Below are 20,523 nucleotides of genomic sequence, written 5' to 3' on the forward strand. Positions count from 1 at the left end.
ATTTTGTTGAGTTACCGTATTTGTATGTCGGACATATTTTAGACATGACATTTATCGATACTCGTCCGACACGCATGTGTGCTATATTCAACCGTGTTTTAATAAAAAATAAAAAAATCTTTTTTGAACACACTTGGACACACCTAAATACCATCACGTGTCGGTGTATCCAGCCTTATTCTTAACATATATTATTAAAATGAGTTTAGAAATAATATATTATTATTTATTAAAATAAAAAATATTTTAAATACTTTTATATAATTAAAAGAAGACATTAACAGTTAAAAAATTATTTTATATTTTAATACAAATAAAATATTTAAAATTCATTGTAACTTATCTAAAAAATACTTTATGTTCTATATATATATCGTGTCTCCGTGTCTTATCAGATTTTAAAATTTGTATATCTGCATATCCCGTATCGTATTATGTCCCGTATCCAACTCCGTGTCTTATCAGATTTTAAAATTTGTATATCTGCATATCCCGTATCGTATTATGTCCCGTATCCATGTCAGTATCCATACATCCATAGTAGCTAGAATCTCGATTTAACTCTTAAAATCTTCCGATATTACGATTTTAAATGAGTTTATCGATTTTACGAAATTTGTACTAAGTCTGACGATTTTACAATTTAAATCTTGTTAAGATTTTACGTTTTACGTTTTTTATTTATTTTTTCGATTTCACGTAAAATCTCGATTTTCTCTAGATATGACTACAAAGATTTATTTGTTATCAATAATGCTAGGGAACTAAGATAGTTTCAGCAAAAAACCAGCCAAATACCTTTGAGTGAATCTAAAACCTCTACGTGAATGGTGCTTATGCTAGGTATTAGGATGTTTCTTTTCTTTGTATATTGGATGGTTTTGAATCTATTTTCTGATTTATCATGTTTTAGGCATTTAGAGAGGGGAGGAGGGTGAAGAGACGGAAGCTAATTGAATCAATTTCTGTGATTCACGTTGCAATGATACTCAACGTCTTTCTTCCTAATTTAAATGTAATGAAACATTTAATAACCAATATTTTTAATCATAAATAAATAAAATTAATTACTATATTTATAATTAATTAAGTTGTTTTATTTTTGGCTGATCCAGAGTTGGTTCCATATACTTTTTCATTTGTTATATACACAAAATTTGACGTGATGTGATGTAGTAATAGCGTATCTGATCTAATAATTATAATTGAAAAAGTATAGGTAAATAATGAAAATATTAAATAATGTGAACAATGGATATATCGGATGTTCAATTTACTAAGTGTGCAGATAGTTATCCTAGTATTAAGATTTAGGTAAATAATTTGGGGTGTAATATATTTTTATTTTATTAGGCCAATTTTAAAACCCATTGTTAATATTATTCACAAAAATCATTGTCTATCTAACAAAGTCCATTATAATTTTCAAGATTCCATTCTTTTCCTATTATGTATATGTTGCTATTTCACATTAGAGTAAGATTTTATTTGTTATTAATATTATCAACAAAATTTTAAGAGTGCAATATGGCAAGACTTGAGCCAATTAGCTATAACTCAAATGGGATAATTTTTTTATATTCATCTAAAAATTATAAATTTAAATCTTCCTATCTTTGATAAAAAAAAAATATGACAAAACTTGAAAACAAAAAAGGTCATCCCGTATATAAATGAAAAAGAAAAGGTTTTGACAGCCAATATTATTATACATATACTCAAATAAAAGATAATAGATTTGAGTCTTTCTATTTTCGGTAAAAAAAATTACTATATATCTAATATTGTAATTAATATTTAATATAAAAAAGATCTAAAATTTTTTAAAATAAAAAGTATTTAAAATTTAAATAAAAAAATATCTAAAATTTAAATTTAACATAAAATTATTTTAAATAAGATCTATATTAAAATTATTTAATAATTTGTTATAGTATTAATTATAATTTACTAATATTAAATTTTTAAGATTATTCATAGTTTAATTTATTCTTTAAACATATAAAAAAATTTTACTTTATAATGTAGACATGATTTGCTCTCAGATTCAGAAGAAATTTTTAATGGCCTACCGATCAGAAAGAACGTAACCTGAGTCGGTTTGTCCGTATTTTATACCCCTTTTGCATATATTTTTTACACTCTATATCTAAATTTAGATAATGTATTTTATAGTGTCTAATTTTTTAGCTATTTGGTATAAAAATAAAAGATATTTATTTAAATGAAGATGTTAAAAACATCTTTTTATAAAGATTTTGTGTTAAAAGTGTGTTTTATTTATTTAGTCACACTTTAAAAAAAAATACTTTTACAACATATCAAAATCAAATCTTACAATTTATCATCTAATGATAAAAAAAAATATCTTTATATAAAGACAATTATAAAATCTTTATAATAGTATCTACCAAAAATAAAATATGAGATCCATCTTTATCTCTCTTATCTTTTAGACAAATTAGACACTAATGTCTTAAGAATCATAGAATTTTTTCAATTCAGATATAAATATAATATTGCTTCTTCATTATTCCTTCTATTTCTTTGTTAAAGGTAAATAAAGAGAAGAAATGAAACTAGATAAAGTGAGACATGTGATTAGAAGTTAGTTATACCGAGATATCAAATTTGTTAGAAAGATAATTAGTCGTTAGAAAACTCAATCTAAACTATGACTATAAATACAAAAGTAAAGTTTTTCTATAAAGCAGTTTTTAGAATCAATATACTCTCTCTCTCCCTCCCTCCCTCCCAGAGTTTCTAACATTTTCTCGTTCTTTTTGTTAGTCTTTTATTTTTTTAATTTATCTTCAAATACCATAATGACTATCTCTATATTTTTTTTTTCTACAGTTTTTTCTATCCCGATAAGTTAAGGACTAAAATTCTATTTGAGGTTTATTGGCTAATAAATTGTAGTATACACAAAACAAATTTCAAATTTTCAATACTTATTTAAATAGATTAGTGAGATATAACCACTGTTAGGTACCAGACAAATGACACAGCAAAATATAGAGATGAGAAATTAGAAATTTGTATAAAATATGGAAACAATTGAATAACTTTCTTTGAGAATTACAACTTCTCTCTATCACAAGGAGACTACAAAACACTCTCTCTTGACAAAAGGAGAATACACTTCTCTCTCTATATATAGAAGAAAACTACTCAAAGAAATATTATGTTATTCTCTTTGGATGACTTGATTGAAATGAATTAAAGAAAAGCTCAATTTATAGGTGAGTCTCTTCAATATGAACCATCCGTCAATTAGAGGTATATAATTTTTCTCTTTTTCAACCATTAAAATTCTAAGGTTATAAACTAAGATTGTTTATTACCTCTCATTTTATTTAGTTATTATTTATTTATATATTTTCTAAAATTAGCTTTACTAATTTTACAATCTCCCACTTAAAGCTAATTTTTTATAAATTTTCAAAATTTATGTTGCTCATGTATTCCTTAGGCCGTATGAGGATCTACACCATTCAAACTTTTCTGTGTTGATTGGTTTTGTCATGGCATCTGCTAGGTTATCTTTAGTGTGAATCTTCTGCATATCAACACTTCCTTCTTCTACTACTTCCCGAACAAAGTGATATTGTACTCCAATGTGTTTTGTTCTTGAATGAAAGGCAGGATTTCTTGCAATGTGCAAGGCACTCTGACTATCACAATACACAGAAATCTTCTGTTGTTTGTGCCCGAGTTCTTCTATCAACCTTTGGATCCAAATAGCTTCCTTGCATGCTTGTGTAGCTGCCATATATTCAGCTTCTGTAGTAGATAAAGCTACAACAGTCTGTAATTTAGATAGCCAGCTCACAGCTCCTCCTGCAAGTGTAAACACATAGCCTGTAGTAGATTTTCGTTTATCAAGATCACCTGCAAAGTCTGAGTCGACATATCCATTGACAATGAATTCTGATCCTCCAAAACATAATGCAACATTTGAGGTTCCTTTGATGTATCTCAAGATCCTCTTAACAACATTCCAATGCTCTTTACCCGGATCTGCCATAAATCGACTTACCACCGCAACTGCTTGAGCAATATCTGGCCTTGTACAGATCATGGCATACATAAGGCTTCCCACCGCTGATGCATACGGTACTCGAGACATTTCCATCCTCTCTGCTTCACTACTAGGGCACATACTTGAGGATAATTTAAAATTAATAGGAAGTGGGGTTGAAATTGGCTTGCATTCTTGCATGTTGAAGCGTTGCAAGATCTTCTTCAAATAATTCTTTTGCGATAGCCAAATCTTCCTATCCTTTTTGTCTCGGTGAATTTGCATCCCTAAAATCTTGTTTGCTGGTCCCAAGTCTTTCATATCAAACTCCCTAGCCAACTGTGCCTTCAATTCTTGGATTTGATCTTTGTTGGGACCTACCACCAACATGTCATCCACATACAACAGCAGAATGATGAAATCATTATCACCAGACCTCTTGTAATAAGTACAATGATCTGAACTAAGTCTGTTGTATCCAAGGCTAATAATGAAAGAATCAAATCTCTTGTACCAACACCTTGGCGCCTGCTTTAGACCGTACAGAGATTTAGTTAACCTGCAAACCAAGTTTTCTTTTCCTTGTTCTTCAAAACCTTCTGGTTGGAGCATATATATCTCTTCTTCAAGTTCTCCATGAAGAAAAGCAGTCTTTACATCTAATTGCTCTAGATGTAAATCAAATGCAGCACACATAGCCAAAACTACTCTAATAGTAGTTAGTCTCACCACCGGAGAAAATATTTCATTGAAGTCAATACCTTCTTTCTGAGCATATCCCTTGACAACCAATCTTGCACGATATCGTTCCACCTGATCATTACTATCTCGTTTGATCTTGTAAACCCATTTGTTACCAATGGCTTTTCGACCTGCTGGAAGTTCAACAAGTTTCCAGGTATGGTTTCTATGTAATGCCTCAATTTCTTCTTGCATTGCTGTCATCCACATAGAAGCGTCTGGAATGCGCATAGCCTCCATAAAAGTTGTTGGCTCTCCATCTTCTGTCAAAAGACAATATGCATCATGGTTTGTTAAAACATAATTTGAGTGCCATGATGGGGTTCTTCTTTATCGAGTGGATCGACGAACTTTTATGTCATTGGCCTCTGCTTCTTGTTCTTCGTGTTGTGGTTCTACTTCAGAAAGATCATCTTCTCTGCATTTTTTATCTATTTGAACAGTGGTTATCTCTTTAACAGTGCTGTCATTTTCTTGTTCCTTTTGCAATTCATCTTCTGCAAATATTACATCTCTACTGACAACTACCTTGCGAGCAGTGGGATCCCACAGGCGATACCCCTTAACACCGTCAGCATAACCCAAGAATATACATTTTCTAGACTTTGGGTCTAGCTTTGTTCTTTCTTGGAAATTGTACATCAAGTACACAGGACAACCAAATATATGTAAAGAAGAATAATTAGGTGGCTTACCTTGCCACATCTCCATTGGTGTCTTTAATCCAATTGCAGTTGATGGTGACCGATTTATCACATAACAGGCGGTTTTAACAGCTTCTGCCCAAAAAGACTTGGCTAAACCTGCAGTTTGCAACATAGCTCGTGCTCTTTCTAGGAGAGTCCTATTCATTCGCTCTGCTACACCATTTTGCTGAGGCGTATATGCAACTGTGAATTGTCGTTGAATACCTGCTTGCTTGCAAATTGTTAGGAAATCACCATCGACATATTCTCCTCCATTATCTGTCCTTAAACACTTGATCTTCTTTCCAGATTCAAGTTCTAACTTTGCTTTGAACTCTTTGAACATCGCAAACACGTCTGACTTCTTCTTGATCGGGTACACCCATAGCCTCCTAGAGTAATCATCAATAAATGATACAAGATATTTTGCTCCTCCTAGGGACATCTCTGGCGATTCCCACACATCAGAATGAATCAACTCCAATATGTGCTTGCTCCGAGCAGTTGATCTACCAAACGTCAATCTATGTTGTTTGCTTGTAACGCAGTGCTTACAAAACGGTAAGTTTACCGATTTGAGCCCGGGAATGAGATTACGATCTACAAGAATCTTCAAGCCTCGTTCTGACATGTGGCCCAGTTTTCAATGCCATATCATCATCATTTCTTCTTGGCTTGATGAAGCAACTGATGCCTCTGCCTCTTGCAAAGTATCTCCCACAAGCATGTATAGATTTGCTGCAATCTTTTCTGCTTTTATTACCACAAGAGCTCTTTTAACAACTTTCAAGATCCCACCTTCAATATGGGTCTTACAACCAAGTTCATCCAATTGCCCAATCGACAACAAATTCTTCTTCAAGCCTTTCACGTGTCTTACCCCTTGAAGTGAATGAATAGAACCATCAAACATTTTTATTTTGACAGTACCCATTCCAACAATTTCTAAGGCATGATCGTTTCCCATAAACACAGATCCTTCCAAGACAGGTTCATATGTACAAAACCAATCACGATGAGGAGTCATGTGCCATGTTGCTCCTGAATCAACAATCCAAACATCAGTGAGCTGTTTACTGCCTTTAGAACCAATTGTTGCTTCGCCATACAGGATTTCTCCATCATCAGAGGTACTTGCAACACATCCTTGAGAACTTGATCCTTCTGGAACCTTCTCTATACTCTTTTTATTCCAAAAATCTTTCTTGAAGTGCCCTCTTTTACCACAATTGTAGCATTTGACCTGCTTCTTACTTTGTGACTTTGGTCTACTTTGGCTCCCACTGAAATCACGCTCCATTGATCTCCCTCTTGTCATCAACAAAGCCTCTGCTTGTTTTGAGCTTTCTAATCTATCTTTCTTATTCTTGCGCCTAGATTCTTCTTCAAGAACCGCAGCAGCCATGTCATAAAAAAAAAGATAATCAGTCAAAACATTATTAGTTAAGTTAATGATAAGCTGATCATATGAATCTGGTAGATTTTGAAGTAAGAGCTCTGCACGTTCATTTTCCGCTATGGTATACTCCAACGATGAGAGTTGGGAAAATAGCGTATTTAGATTGTTGATGTGATCCGTTGCCGATGTGGACTCACTCATTCGAAGAGTATAAAGTCTTCTCTTCAAGAATATCTTGTTGTGTAGTGACTTGACTTCATATAATTTGGTGAGAGCATCCCAAATTTCCTTTGCTATCTTTTTCTCTGCTACACTTGATAAAACTGAATCAGCTAGTGCCAAGTGTAAGTTTGCAACAGCATTGTTGTCCATCTCCTTCCATTTTTCATCTGTAATTCCAGTGGGTCTACCTTCAATTGCTGTCACGCAATTGTCTTTTCTCATAATGGCTTTTATCTTCAATTTTCATATAGAAAAATTACTCCCACTGAATTTCAGAATTTCATACTTTGCTGCCATTTTTTTTTAGACGGTAACTCGCAGCGGAAAAAAATATATTAATCAGCAACCTTTGGCTCTGATACCACTGTTAGGTACCAGACAAATGACACAGCAAAATATAGAGATGAAAAATTAGAAATTTGTATAAAATATGGAAACAATTGAATAACTTTCTTTGAGAATTACAACTTCTCTCTATCACAAGGAGACTACAAAACACTCTCTCTTGACAAAAGGAGAATACACTTCTCTCTATATATATAGAAAAAACTACTCAAAGAAATATTATGTTATTCTCTTTGGATGACTTGATTGAAATGAATTAAAGAAAAGCTCAATTTATAGGTGAGTCTCTTCAATATGAACCATCCGTCAATTAGAGGTATATAATTTTTCTCTTTTTCAACCATTAAAATTCTAAAATTATAAACTAAGATTGTTTATTACCTCTCATTTTATTTAGTTATTATTTATTTATATATTTTCTAAAATTAGCTTTACTAATTTTACAACCACTCTATATTTATTTGGTCTTTTCCACCATATCTATATTTCACTTGTTGAAATCAAATATAAAGAAAGTAAATCTCACCTAAATCAACTTATATTTCAAAAATTTAAACAATTTTTTTTTTTGTAAATATCGAAGAATTTCTTTTTTTAGCATATTAAATTACTCACTTATTTACGATCAAAATAACATCATACCCAATGGTAATAATTAGGTATATTTTTAGTGAGAGAATTTTTGTATTTACACTGATAAGTGATAACTAAGTATAAACAATTACCTAAACAATACCTAATTATTACTTTATTAGCGGTGAAGGGAAAAAAGGAAAATATTAAATTATTAATGATAGGAGTAAAGGATTTTTTATTTGAATAAACTAAATAAATATTTTTTTTATTGAAATAAATAATTATAAAAATTATTACGAAAATACATTTTTTAGTATAAGTTCTTACATATCTTGTTTACACTGTAAACGAGATAAGACTGGTGCGCATGACACGTGTATATCTCATTTACATACAAGCTTATCTCGTTTACATTATAAACGAGATAAGGCTGGAGAACGCCTATATATAGATATCGTTTACAGCGAGGTTCTAGGCCCCATTTCGAACCTTTTCATCACTTTCTCGTCTCTTCTATTCCTTTCTGATCATATCATCGAGTTAGATGAAGATGGTAAATGCGTGATCGGGACATCAACAAGCTGAACACGACATGACACTACGTCGGGGACAGCCGACTTTACGATTAGTTTTATTATCTTGACGTTTATATAATCCCATATATGCATAGCCATGGTTAGGTTACTTCCCAAGAACTAGAATATAATTTGTATCATTAAGAACATGTCACTAATAGTAACTAATAATTCTAAGAATGTGGTTATGATTTATTGGTAATTAAGTTGTTAACTACATGATTATTAATTTAAAGTTTAAATGTTGGAGTAGATATTTTCTAACCGTTAGGGTTAGTTTATTGGTCACACATTTTTTAATTTTTTAATTTAGTTATTAAGTATCCAAGTTTGATAATTAGATTATTAAGTTAAAGTTTGATAATTAGATTATTAATTATTTTATTGAATGTTTTAGTTTCACATAACGTATTGAGAACATGTGTATTAGTTAAATAAGTACATATTAACGGAAAATATCGTGTCGACATAAATTAAGTTAGTACATACGTGTAAAATTTTGTTAAGCAAATGTACAGAATAGTTAAGCCAATTTGATATGTTGATGGACCTATACAAATTTTTTATAAGCAATAATTGTAAAATATTTTGTTTTTGTCAGAGACCTCGTTTACTTATATCCCACCCTTCCGATCTCTCTTCTCCCCATGCCACCAAGGTTGCTCACTATCAAACTCTTCAACTCGGACAATGAACTAATGCGCCGAGTGCGCAATAGCAATGAATTCTCACACTCAAATATCACCTTATTGTCGCTGTTTTTCATACGACAATTGAGGTATACACAGACAACCACATATCTGCTACTACTGGACATTTTTGCCTACTTTTTGAAAAAAAAAAATTGAGGAGAAGAAGATATGGAATGTATGTGGAGAATGCCAAATGTTTCACATCCTTTTATAGTAGTTAAAAATTTGTCTTAATGTATCTCGTTTATACTGTAAACGCATTAATTTAACACGTATCTCGTTTACAGTATAAACGAGATAAGCTTGCACGTATTTCGTTTACATTGTAAACGAGATATATACGTGTCACGCGTACTAGTCTTATCTCGTTTATAGTGTAAATGAGATACGTGTAAGCTTATCTTGTTTACACTGTAAACGAAATAAGACTAAAAGATGTAAGTAATAATTTTTATAATTATTTATTTTAGTAAATAAAATATTTATTTAAATAAAAACCCTAGGAGTAAGTAGTGTGAGGTGTCATAAGGTTCTTTGAGTCTATTTAGTTTGAGATTAGTTAAGCTAGTAGTTAATAGTTACTAAACTCATCTACTATAAATACAAGTATAATAATAATTCTGTAACTGTTGAATCATAATCATAACTAATCAAACTCTTTTCTTTACCCTTCTCTCTCACTCTCTGTTCTTCTCATTTACTCTCTTACTCAAGACCTGATACCTTTCATGGTATCAGAGCTCTTCAGCTATGGCTTCCGAAGTTAATTCACAACCAAATGATTATATTGGAGCGCAAGCACATTCACAGTCGGCGATTCATGATTTCACAGCACCAATAGCGTTGAAGTTCGGTGCGCTCAATTTTCTGTCATGGAAGGATCAGATCAAGGATACGATCGAAGATTATGAGCTATTGGATAATCTCACTGGAAAAAAAAAGGATTCAAGAAAAATTTGTGTTCGAACAAGATCGAGTGACATGCACAGTGTCAGTGAGCTACAAGAAGTGGAAGAAGCAAAACACGCAAATTAAAGCTTGGTTGTTAGCATTGACGAGAAAGCATTTTACAATGAGGATGGTAGGATGCGAGTTTGTACATCAAATTTGGTTAAGATTGAACACGTTCTTTGTCGCATAGGTTAGGGCAAAAATTATGCAACTCAAGAACAAATTAGGAACTATAAAGAAAACTAGCTCAATTAATGATTACCTCTTAGAAATAAAAAAGATAGTAGATGCGTGATCTCTGTTGGAGATGATATATCCGAAATTGATCATGTCATGGCAATCTTGAATGGTTTGCCAGAAGAGTTTAGTGCCTTGATTACTTCTGTGGTGTCTAGAGTAGAACCTGTTTCAGTTGAAAAACTTGAAGCATTGTTACTGTCACTTGAATGTTTGTTGGCGTGATTTAAGAAGCTGGATTTGTTCATTCAGGTAAATGTTGCACACTCTAAAAATCACGGGAAAAGGAAACACCATAAATTCTCTAATAAATCCAATTTTGGAGGAGAAGAAAGATTTGGTTTTCGAGGTAGAGGTAGCAGATCTGGTGGATTTAGAAGAGGCGGAAGATTTTTAGGAACAAGAATTTTTTGTCAACTGTGCAACAAACCTGGGCATACTGCAGTACAGTGCCAGTTAGGTATGATGAAGGATCAGATTCAAGGGGCTTTGAGTCCAGAAACTATGATAATCGGAACTATGATGCAAGAAGCTTTGCCAATTCACCAAATCAGAGGTCAGGACCACCAAGGAAAAATCTAGCAATGAACAATCAGATTGCAACACATTCAACAATAGCTGACCCAAGCTGGTACCCTGACTCGGGAGCAACCCATCACATGACTCCAAACCCATACAATTTGATGCAAATGAGAGTTTATGATGGACCTGATCAGGTCATTATTGGAGATGGTGCAGGTTAAAAATAACTCACGTTGGAAACTCATTATTTAAATCTAATTTGAGCTTAAAATTGTTTAAACTTGTCAATTTATTGCATGTCCCTAATATCACTAAGAATTTAATCAGTATCAATAAGTTTGCTAGAGACCATAATGTGTTCTTTGAACTGCATGATTATTTTTGTTGTGTCAAATCTCATGGGACTAAGGAGGTGCTACTCCTTAGATCTGTGGAAAATGGATTCTACAAGTTCCATAATTTTAGCTTAGCATCACTTGCACTGAAGGCACTGTTAGTCACGAATTCCTCTCACAGTTCCTTTAGACTTTGGTACAATAGGCTTGGTCATCCGTCCTCTTCTGTTTTAACCAAAATAATGCAACTTAGCATGTAAAATTTTCAATTTCCAAGTCTATTTGTAATGCTTGTTACATTGGCAAGTTCCAAAATTTACCTTTTCTAGATTCTACCACGGTGTATACTTGCTCTCTCGAATTAGTGTATTTAAATATTTGGGGGCCCTCAACTCTCCCATTTCTGGAATAAATGGTGCTAGATACTATGTTCACTTTTTTTATGCTTATTCTAGATTCACTTGACTTTACTTAATCTCATCTAGATCACAGTTCAAATCAATTTTTAAAAATTTTCAAAACATGGTTGAATTGCAATTGAATTCCAAGATTAGTATGTTTCAAAGTGATAATGCTAAGGAGTATGTTAGTCTCTCTCAAAACTTGCAGGAACAAGGCATTGTACACTGTTTTGTGTGTCCTCATGTCCATCAACAAAATAGTGCTTCAGAGCAGAAGTACCAACATATTATAGAGATGGGACTGACACTAATGACGAATATTAGTGTACCTTTGAAATATTAGGGACAAGCCTTTCTCACAATTGCTCAGTTGATCAACATTTTACCTACTCCGGTTCTAAGCAACAATCACCGATGGAGAAATTGTTGAAAAAGAAACCAAATTATCAGAATTTAAAAGTTTTTGGGTGCTTTTGTTTTTCACACCTGAGGACCTATAATCAACATTTTTCAGTTTGAATTATCAATATAATCTTTCTTAGCTATGGTATATAACACAAGGGATTTAGATGATTGCTGCCCTCTGGTAAGATTATTACACTAGACATTATGTCTTTGATAGGGAAACTTTCCCATTCCAAAATGCCACTTCAACCAATCCATCGCCAATTCCTCCTCTACACATTCACCAAGACCTCCCTTTTTCTCCACCTCTTGCTCCTAACCCACATTCTGTCCCAACCGATTAATCCTCTTTCCAGCTGTTCCCAGTACCTGATCGCTCTCCTCTACAGCCCAGAACCATCTCCCACATCTCATCCATTGACCGTAACACTCATACCATGACCACCCAGTCCAAAGTATGGATTTTTAAACCCAAATTGTTCAATGCATCACTTGACCAAAAATTATTAAGCAAGCATTAGCTATTCCTCATTGGAAGCAAGTTATGGATGAGAAATATCCTGCACTAATGAGAAATAATACTTGGAGTTTGGTCCAACTACCACCCAATAAGCATGCAATTGGAAGCAAGTGGGTCTTTTGAGCAAAGTACAATGCCGATTGCTCACTTCAAAAGTATAAGGCCGCCTTGTGGCTCAAGGTTTTCACCAACAATCTGGCTGTGATTTTAAAGAAACATTCAGTCCCGTTATTAAATCGACAGCAATCAGAATGGTTCTCTCTATTGCAATCTCGAATGGTTGGCAAATTCGCCAATTGGATGTAAATAATGTCTTTTTCAATGATGATCTCGAAATGGAGGTCTATATGGTTCAGTCGAAAAGGTGGGAGACTGGGAACATTTCCATTGTTTGTAAACTCAGCAAATCGCTCTATGGGTTCAAGCAAGCCCCAAGAGCTTGGTATCTCAAGTTGCCTAGCGCTTTTCATTCCATTGGATTTCAAGCTATGAAATTTGATGTGTCTATCTTTACCAGATTTGATGGCTGTGAAAGCACGTTTTCTCTTATATATGTCGACGATATAATCATGATCAACAGCTCCTCTACTCTAATTGACAACTTCATCAAGCGATTGCACTCCGAATTTGCTCTTAAAGACATGGGACCTTTACTACTTCCTTGGTATTCAGGTTACCTCTAATAACTCAGGTGGCATTTAGCTCAATCAAGCTAAATATCTCCAACAAGTACTAAAAAAGGCCAAGATGAGTGATTGTAAAGGCTATGCTACGCCTATAGCTTCTGACACTAAATTGTCCCGCAGGGATAACTCTCCCTTTTCTGACCCGAGTCTCTATCGAATAGTTGTTGGTAGTCTTCAATACATCATTGTGACTCGACTCGAGATAGCCTATGTGGTGAATCAAGTATGCCAGTTCATGTAGCAACCTCTTGATTCACATAGGGAGGTGATCAAGCGGGTTTTGAGATACCTAAGTGTGACTGCATCCTATGGTTTACACATATCTCCATTGCAGGATACTAGAGTGATTGGTTATACTAACAGCAACTGGGAAAGTGATCCAGATGACCGTATGTCTACAAACAGCTACTGTGTGTTCTATGGGGCTAATTTAGTGGCGTGGTCCTCTAAGAAACAACATGTTGTATCTCGGTCTAGAACTGAGGCAGAGTATCGGGAGATTACTACACTAATTCCTGAAACAACATGGCTCAAGAATATCTTGAATGAGCTACGAACACCTCTTCAAAGTCTTCCTCTTCTCTACTGTGACAATCTTGGAGCCGTTCAGCTTGCTGCCAACCCAATTTTTCATTCAAAATCCAAGCATTTTGCTATGAATTTGAGTTTTGTTCGAGATCATGTAGTCAAAGGGGGCATCATCAGCAAACACGTTCCAAAAAAGTGTTCAAATGGCAGACATCTTTACAAAGATCGTGTCCTCCAAATTGTTCAATAATTTTCGTAGCAAATTCAGGATTACTGATTGTTAGATCCGAAGTTTGAGGAGGTGATAGGAGTAAGTAGTGCTGAGATGTTATAAGGTCCTTTGAGATTGTTAAGCAGTTAGAGATTAGTTAAGCTAATAGTTAGTAGTTACTAAACTCATTTACTATAAATATAAGTGTAATAACAACTCTATAACTCTTGAATCACAATCATAACTAATTAAACTCTTCTTTCTATTCTTCTCTCTCACATCTGTTCTTCTCATTCATTCTCTTATTCAGGATCTGATACCTTTTAATTAAAAAAAATTAGTTTAGTTCCTCACATATAAAAGACTTGAATCAACAAAAATGCTTATAATTAGTATGAGATATGAAACTTTAAGATCAAAATTCAAGAGGGACAAATTGGGACCAGCATGCCATAGAAGTAAAGAAGTCCACACAATACAAAAATTGAACAAAGCATGGACGTGAATTTGAAGGAACATGCACATTACTAGTGCATTGAGTGTTGTTTAATTGCTCAACTAGATGATTATTGATATAAAGGTGATACAGGACCGATATGTAATTTATACGTGAAAAAAAAGTTAATATCTGTAATCAAAATTAAATTTCGATAGAAACTCACCACAATTATATGAATATTTTCATCAAAGACAAGCACGTGTTAGTTTTTATTGTAAGTTTTCCAATTATTTTGATCATACAAACTTCCAAGCTGAGAGTGAATGCATTGGAGTTCCCTTCCATGAAACAGTTAGACTCTTACCATTTTTGTCGACGCTGCAGAACTTACCAAAAGTAAACTCCTTAGCAACCAAGTTAGCTTGGTAAAGCGACGATTCACTGAACCCTGTTTCCACCATTTTATACCTCGCGAAGAACCTTCTCCAAACATCTAACTTCACATTCCTAACTGTCCTTTCTTTGCCTTCAGCAGCAACAATGTTTCTTATCCCCGCTGCACACACTGCTTCCACCGCCATTCTGCACTCGCTATCTTCTTTCAGGCACGTTTCAAGACAATCCATGAATGCTGAAAAGTAGAACAACGCATCGATGAATCGGTTCACAAAAGAAGGCGAGTTATGATTTGAGTCTATCTCCAGCACTATCATAACTGAGGGTTTTATATTCCTTATAACCAGCATCAAATTTTCCAAGCAATTAGGCCTTGAAACCAGAGTCCTAAGAAAATACGCAGAGTACACAGCAACGCCTTCATCGTCGTCGACGTCGAAATCATCCAACTTGATTTCTGCCAAATCTGCCACGATAATCGCCTTATATGAAAACGGCAAGTTCAGTGACTCAGCAAAACTCGTTAACCTTTGTCCTGTACCTTCTATTTTGTTCTTCTCTGCGCAAGTTCCAATGGCGGTTACCTTAAAAGACTCCACACAACACTCTTTCCGCTCCGCCAGCGCTTGCATCAGAGCCGTACACTGCACTCCGCTTCTGATTTGAAGATCTATCAGGTGTATCTTGGTCTCGAAAGCAAGATTTTCCACCATAGCTTGTACACCAGGGAATTGCATTACTTGATTGAAAGGCAGATTCTGATGGCACTTAAGAGATTCATTGACACTCATCTTTAGAATCATTTCAGTTTCTTCGTTCTTATTCTGATTCTGATTCTGACTATCATGGTATGATGACATTACAACTTCCATTACCCTTCCAGTTTCTTTGTTGATCCTTTCGCGAAGCGCTTCGGCGAAATGAAAGATAACTCTCTGAGCAGCGTTTGCGATGACATCTGAATTCCATTGACAATGGAGGAGTAAGCGGCTGGCACGTTCGAATTGGCGGCACCCTACTCTCTCTGCAGCTGCAAGAAGAAACTGAGCAAGCTCCACATCTCTGTTCTCTTCTTCCGACAAGTTTCCAAGATCCAATCCATAAGGGTGCATGGGGATGCAGAAATCATCGTTCCAGTGTGCAGAGTAATGCACATACCTTGCCCCTGCAACTCTCATGATTTCTTCAGTTGACAATCTTTGATTCTCCGAACAAGCACTATTCTCGATGTTGTCGCTGCTGAAGTTGTCGCTTATGTTTTCCCCGGTTAGCTTCTTGAACTTGCTTCCATAGTTTCTCAAGAGCTCCAATGATGCTATTGTCAAAGACGATGGTGCCTGATGAATATTTTTGAGTCCTATTGTTTCTTGAAACTCTTGTGAAATTGGTTGGAGACTATCATAATCAGGGTCAAAATTGATGACATCTTGTAGGATCATGTCACCAACTTTGATATCTTCATCATCATGATCATGCTTGTGTTGCTGATGTTTGAACAGATTATCTCCTCTATCTAATTCCATTAATGCTGAGAAACCTTGCTTCTCTTGTAACACAAACTTCTCTTCATGGATATTAACAGAATCATAACCGCCTTGGAATCCACTGAAATTGAATGGTGTGGAGGAAAGAGGCTCAATCCCCATGTCACGTCGCAAACGAATACGAAAAGAAGAGAGAGCTGAGCAATTTACACTCAGGACAATGTTCTTAGGTAGATAAACATCGAGGAGAGTGTTACTATTATGTTTGCTCTATCATGATCCAAAGTAGAAAAAACTAATATTTAATGGGATAATGCTAGATAACCAATAATTTTTTGAATAACATCAACAACTACTAATCAAATTAAAATACACTATATCTCTAAATTACCTACTTAAATTTTAATATTAGAACAACTATTGGCACACCTAATAAAATAAACATATGATATATTTATTGTTCATTTTATTTAGTATTTTCAGTAATTGGGGACTGCGGGATGGGATAGAGTGGGTTTGGCACTTCCGATGGAGGAGGGAATTACGCTAATGGAAAACAGATACATTAGACCAGATGCTTCAAGTATTGCAGTCCGTTAAATTGATAGCGGAAGTGCAAGATAGAGTGGTGTGGAAATTTGGCAAGGAAGGCGTTTATTCTACTAACTCATTTGTGCCTGAGGTACAGATTCACAAAGGACATTTGGAAAGGCCTAGTTTCGCCTCGAGTGGAGTTGTTCACTTGGTTTGTATTGGTAGGCCAAATAAATACAAAGGATCGGCTTAATAGGCTGGGAATGTTACAACAAAATGATACTTTGTGCGTGTTGTGTAACAATGAAGTAGAAAATATTCAACACTTATTTGTTACTTGTGAGTACTCTTGGCAGGTGTGGTGTGCTTGAATTTCAGAGTTTTGACAAACGTGGACTGTACCTGGTACCTTGAAGGAACACTTTGACAGGTGGAGGTCCATGCCGTTGAGAAAAGAGCTGCACAAGTGTTGGCTACTTGGCTTCTACTCAACTATATAGAATATTTAATTACGACGAAATGATATCATTTTTCAGAAAAAGACAACAAAAATTATAAATTGTGTGACTCAAATTTTTTCATGTGCAAAAGAAAAGTATTATAAATAACTCATGTTGTTGATGACTATATCAAAAATGATATAAAAATTACTTTATTTTACTCTTATTTATTTACTCCACTTGAATGTTGAACTTCCTATTCAAAAAAAAAAAAATTAAGCGAAGCTCATAAATAATGAGCATGCTAACACAAAGTTACCATCGAAAAATCCAAGAGAGAAATGATGTTTACATATTTTATGTTTTTTATCAATCACTTTTAGAATTTAATTTTATGTATTTTTAGTGTGAAAAAGTTTTGTCCAAACAACCAGTCGTATGTATAAGTAAAAAAAATGGAAAAATTATACATAAAAACAAATATACCATTTCTCAAATATATAAAATTATAAATATTGCAAATCACTATGGGGAACATGCATGTAAGGCATGACGCAACTTTGAAGGTGATGTTGTCGATGTTTCCATACATTGCAGTCCGAAGCCAGCAATTTTTTAAAGAAACCAATCATTTATTAATTAAAGAATGATCTCACCAAAAGATAAAAAATATGTTGTCTGCTCCTATACATTTTAAAAACCTACACAAATGCAGAGAAAGAAAAATCAATATGTGTCGATCCTTTTTTTTTCCTTTTTTTTTTCACTACAATGTGTACAAGTTGAATATGGATATGAATGTTTTTCAAAAGATATAGATAATTTATTGACAAAAATAAAACATAATTTTTTATTTATAAAAATTAAAAGAGTAATAACACCTACTCATTAATAAATGATGGTAGCAAATTAATATACCAATAATAGCAGAAAAATGTAACAAAAAATAAATGATGGTAGCAAATTAATATACCAATAATAGCAGAAAAATGTAACAAAAAAATTAGAATAGAAATAATAACATAATAAAATTTTTAACGTAAAAAATCCTTTCAATGTAAAAAGTAAATATTACGAGTCATCAGATGATTAAAATAAAATATCAGAGAGTCATAAATTATTGTACAAAATGTGCATATATCAAGCAAAACAACTCAAGCATTAAAATTTAGAAAACAACAACTAAGATAAAAATACTACAAAACACAATTGTTATTGCGTGACTAATATCTCTAACTACAGATCTCGCATTGAAGATATGGACGGTGAAAATGAAGAATTAGATGTCTGAAACACACTGTCCAAATTTGAGTTCGTTCAAATGATTGATGAATCTGCTGCAGTGGCTAATTTACAACGACAATTTTGTGTATGTACGAAAATGGCTCTCTCTTCTCTTTTCAAGTATTTTTCTATTCTATCTTAAATAAGACCCTCTCTCGATCAACTCTAACTCAACTTCAACCACTTTACTCTCAACAAAGAGCAACCATAGACTTGGATACTATAATATTTGGGTCCTTTTTCCACTTAGGAAAAGATCCCAAAATCCAATAAATCTCCCCCTCAAGATTATGTGGAGGTAATTACCAATCTGGCAATTAAACAACAAGTTTCAAACTTCCACCTTGGTAATTGCCTTGGTCATCATATTAGAACTATACTCATTAGTGTGAACTTTTTCAAGTTCCACCAACTCAATATCTAAAACATCATGTATCCAGTGATACCTCACATCAATATGTTTGGATTGAGAATGAAAAGTTTTTTTTTTTTTTCTAGATGTATAGCACTTTGACTATTACAAAACAATACATATCTCTCTTTGTCCAAAATTAAAAGTGGTTACAAAGCCTTCATTATCAAGTCTTTTAATTGAAACCAAATTTAAGCAAATATATAGAACATGTTTAACATCTTTGAGTTGCAACTTCATTCCAATATTAGTCTCAAAACAAACATCTCCTATATCAATCACCATAACCAAACAATCATTACCATTCTTAAGCACTTCAAAATTGTCTGAAGTATAAGAAGTGAAGAATTTTTTTTTTAATAAATATGTATTAAAGCACCATCATTAATTGCCCAGTTAAACTCATCATCATAAATAAGATTGATCTTATACTCATAATCAACAATATCAACAATAAGAAGATCATTTGAAATAGAAAATATATGATCATTACCATCAACATCCTTCTTTTTTTGCTTACCTTTGTTCTCTTTTTTTCAAAGAAAGAAATATTTTTGGACATGACCCATTTTATGACAGTAATGACACTCAATATTTCTATATATTGACTTCGATTTACTCCTGCTTTTACCTCTACCTTTTTTACATCTGCTGTGATTTTTCTTCGCGTTTTCAGTGAGTAGCATTTCAAAGTGTGATGAAAAAATTCTGCGTCTTCTTTCTCATCTCTTCATTTAAAATGACACATTTAACAAGTTGTATGGTCACTTTACTATTCAGAGCAGAATTAATAAGAGATATATGAAATATTTTTCAAGAATTCGATAGAGTATTTAGCAACCACAATTTATGAACATCATCTTTAAACTTGATTCTCATGCTTAACAACTAATCAAAAATCCCTTAAAATTTATTTAAGTAATCTAATACTAGCAATTCGTCCTTCTATCTCAAATTCATCAACATACAATAAGTATAATTTATTATTGCCGGACTTGAAAGCATACAAGAATTCAATTTGATTCCACAAAATCCTAACATGAATTTCATTAGCAATTTAATTATAAACATTATCATCCATCCATTGCCTAATAAAATCACACACTTGTTGATATTCAAATTTCAAACTCCCATTCTTCGTATGTTTTAGACTCTTGTTTATGTGTAATAAATATAGGTAAATGTAGATTTTTGATAAACAATAAATATTTTATTCTGTCCTTCCATAGATGATAATTAGTGTCATTCAAATTTATCATCCTATCTAGTAGAATTATTTTTCTTTATCTTTCAACTAAGTTATAACGAAATGTCTAAAACTGAGTTCTGATGCCAAATGATAGGAATAAAACACACAATTTTTTTCTTGTAAGAATTAGAGAAGCAATAATATCTACTCATAAATAAATGGCAGTAGCAAATTAACACACCAATAGCAGTAAAAAATGCACAGAAAAATCAAAAATAAAAAAAAAAAA

The 20,523-nt window shown here is 33.3% G+C and overlaps 1 protein-coding gene across 1 annotated transcript; it reads right to left on the reverse strand.

The window, feature by feature from the left end:
• Nucleotides 1-14,791: 14,791 nt before the first annotated feature.
• LOC112759113 (DELLA protein RGL1-like) lies at nucleotides 14,792-16,537 on the reverse strand. Its single transcript, XM_025807932.2, has one exon. The coding sequence runs from the start codon at nucleotides 16,535-16,537 to the stop codon at nucleotides 14,792-14,794; it is 1,746 nt and encodes a 581-aa protein (XP_025663717.1).
• Between the last annotated feature and the right edge of the window lie 3,986 nt (nucleotides 16,538-20,523).

The sequence above is a fragment of the Arachis hypogaea genome, chromosome 16 (assembly GCF_003086295.3).
Source record: "Arachis hypogaea cultivar Tifrunner chromosome 16, arahy.Tifrunner.gnm2.J5K5, whole genome shotgun sequence".
Lineage (NCBI taxonomy): Eukaryota > Viridiplantae > Streptophyta > Magnoliopsida > Fabales > Fabaceae > Arachis > Arachis hypogaea.

Bases quoted from the DNA above. Each gene is read 5' to 3' on its own strand.
- LOC112759113 (XM_025807932.2), bottom strand. From the start codon at position 16,537: ATGGGGATTGAGCCTCTTTCCTCCACACCATTCAATTTCAGTGGATTC.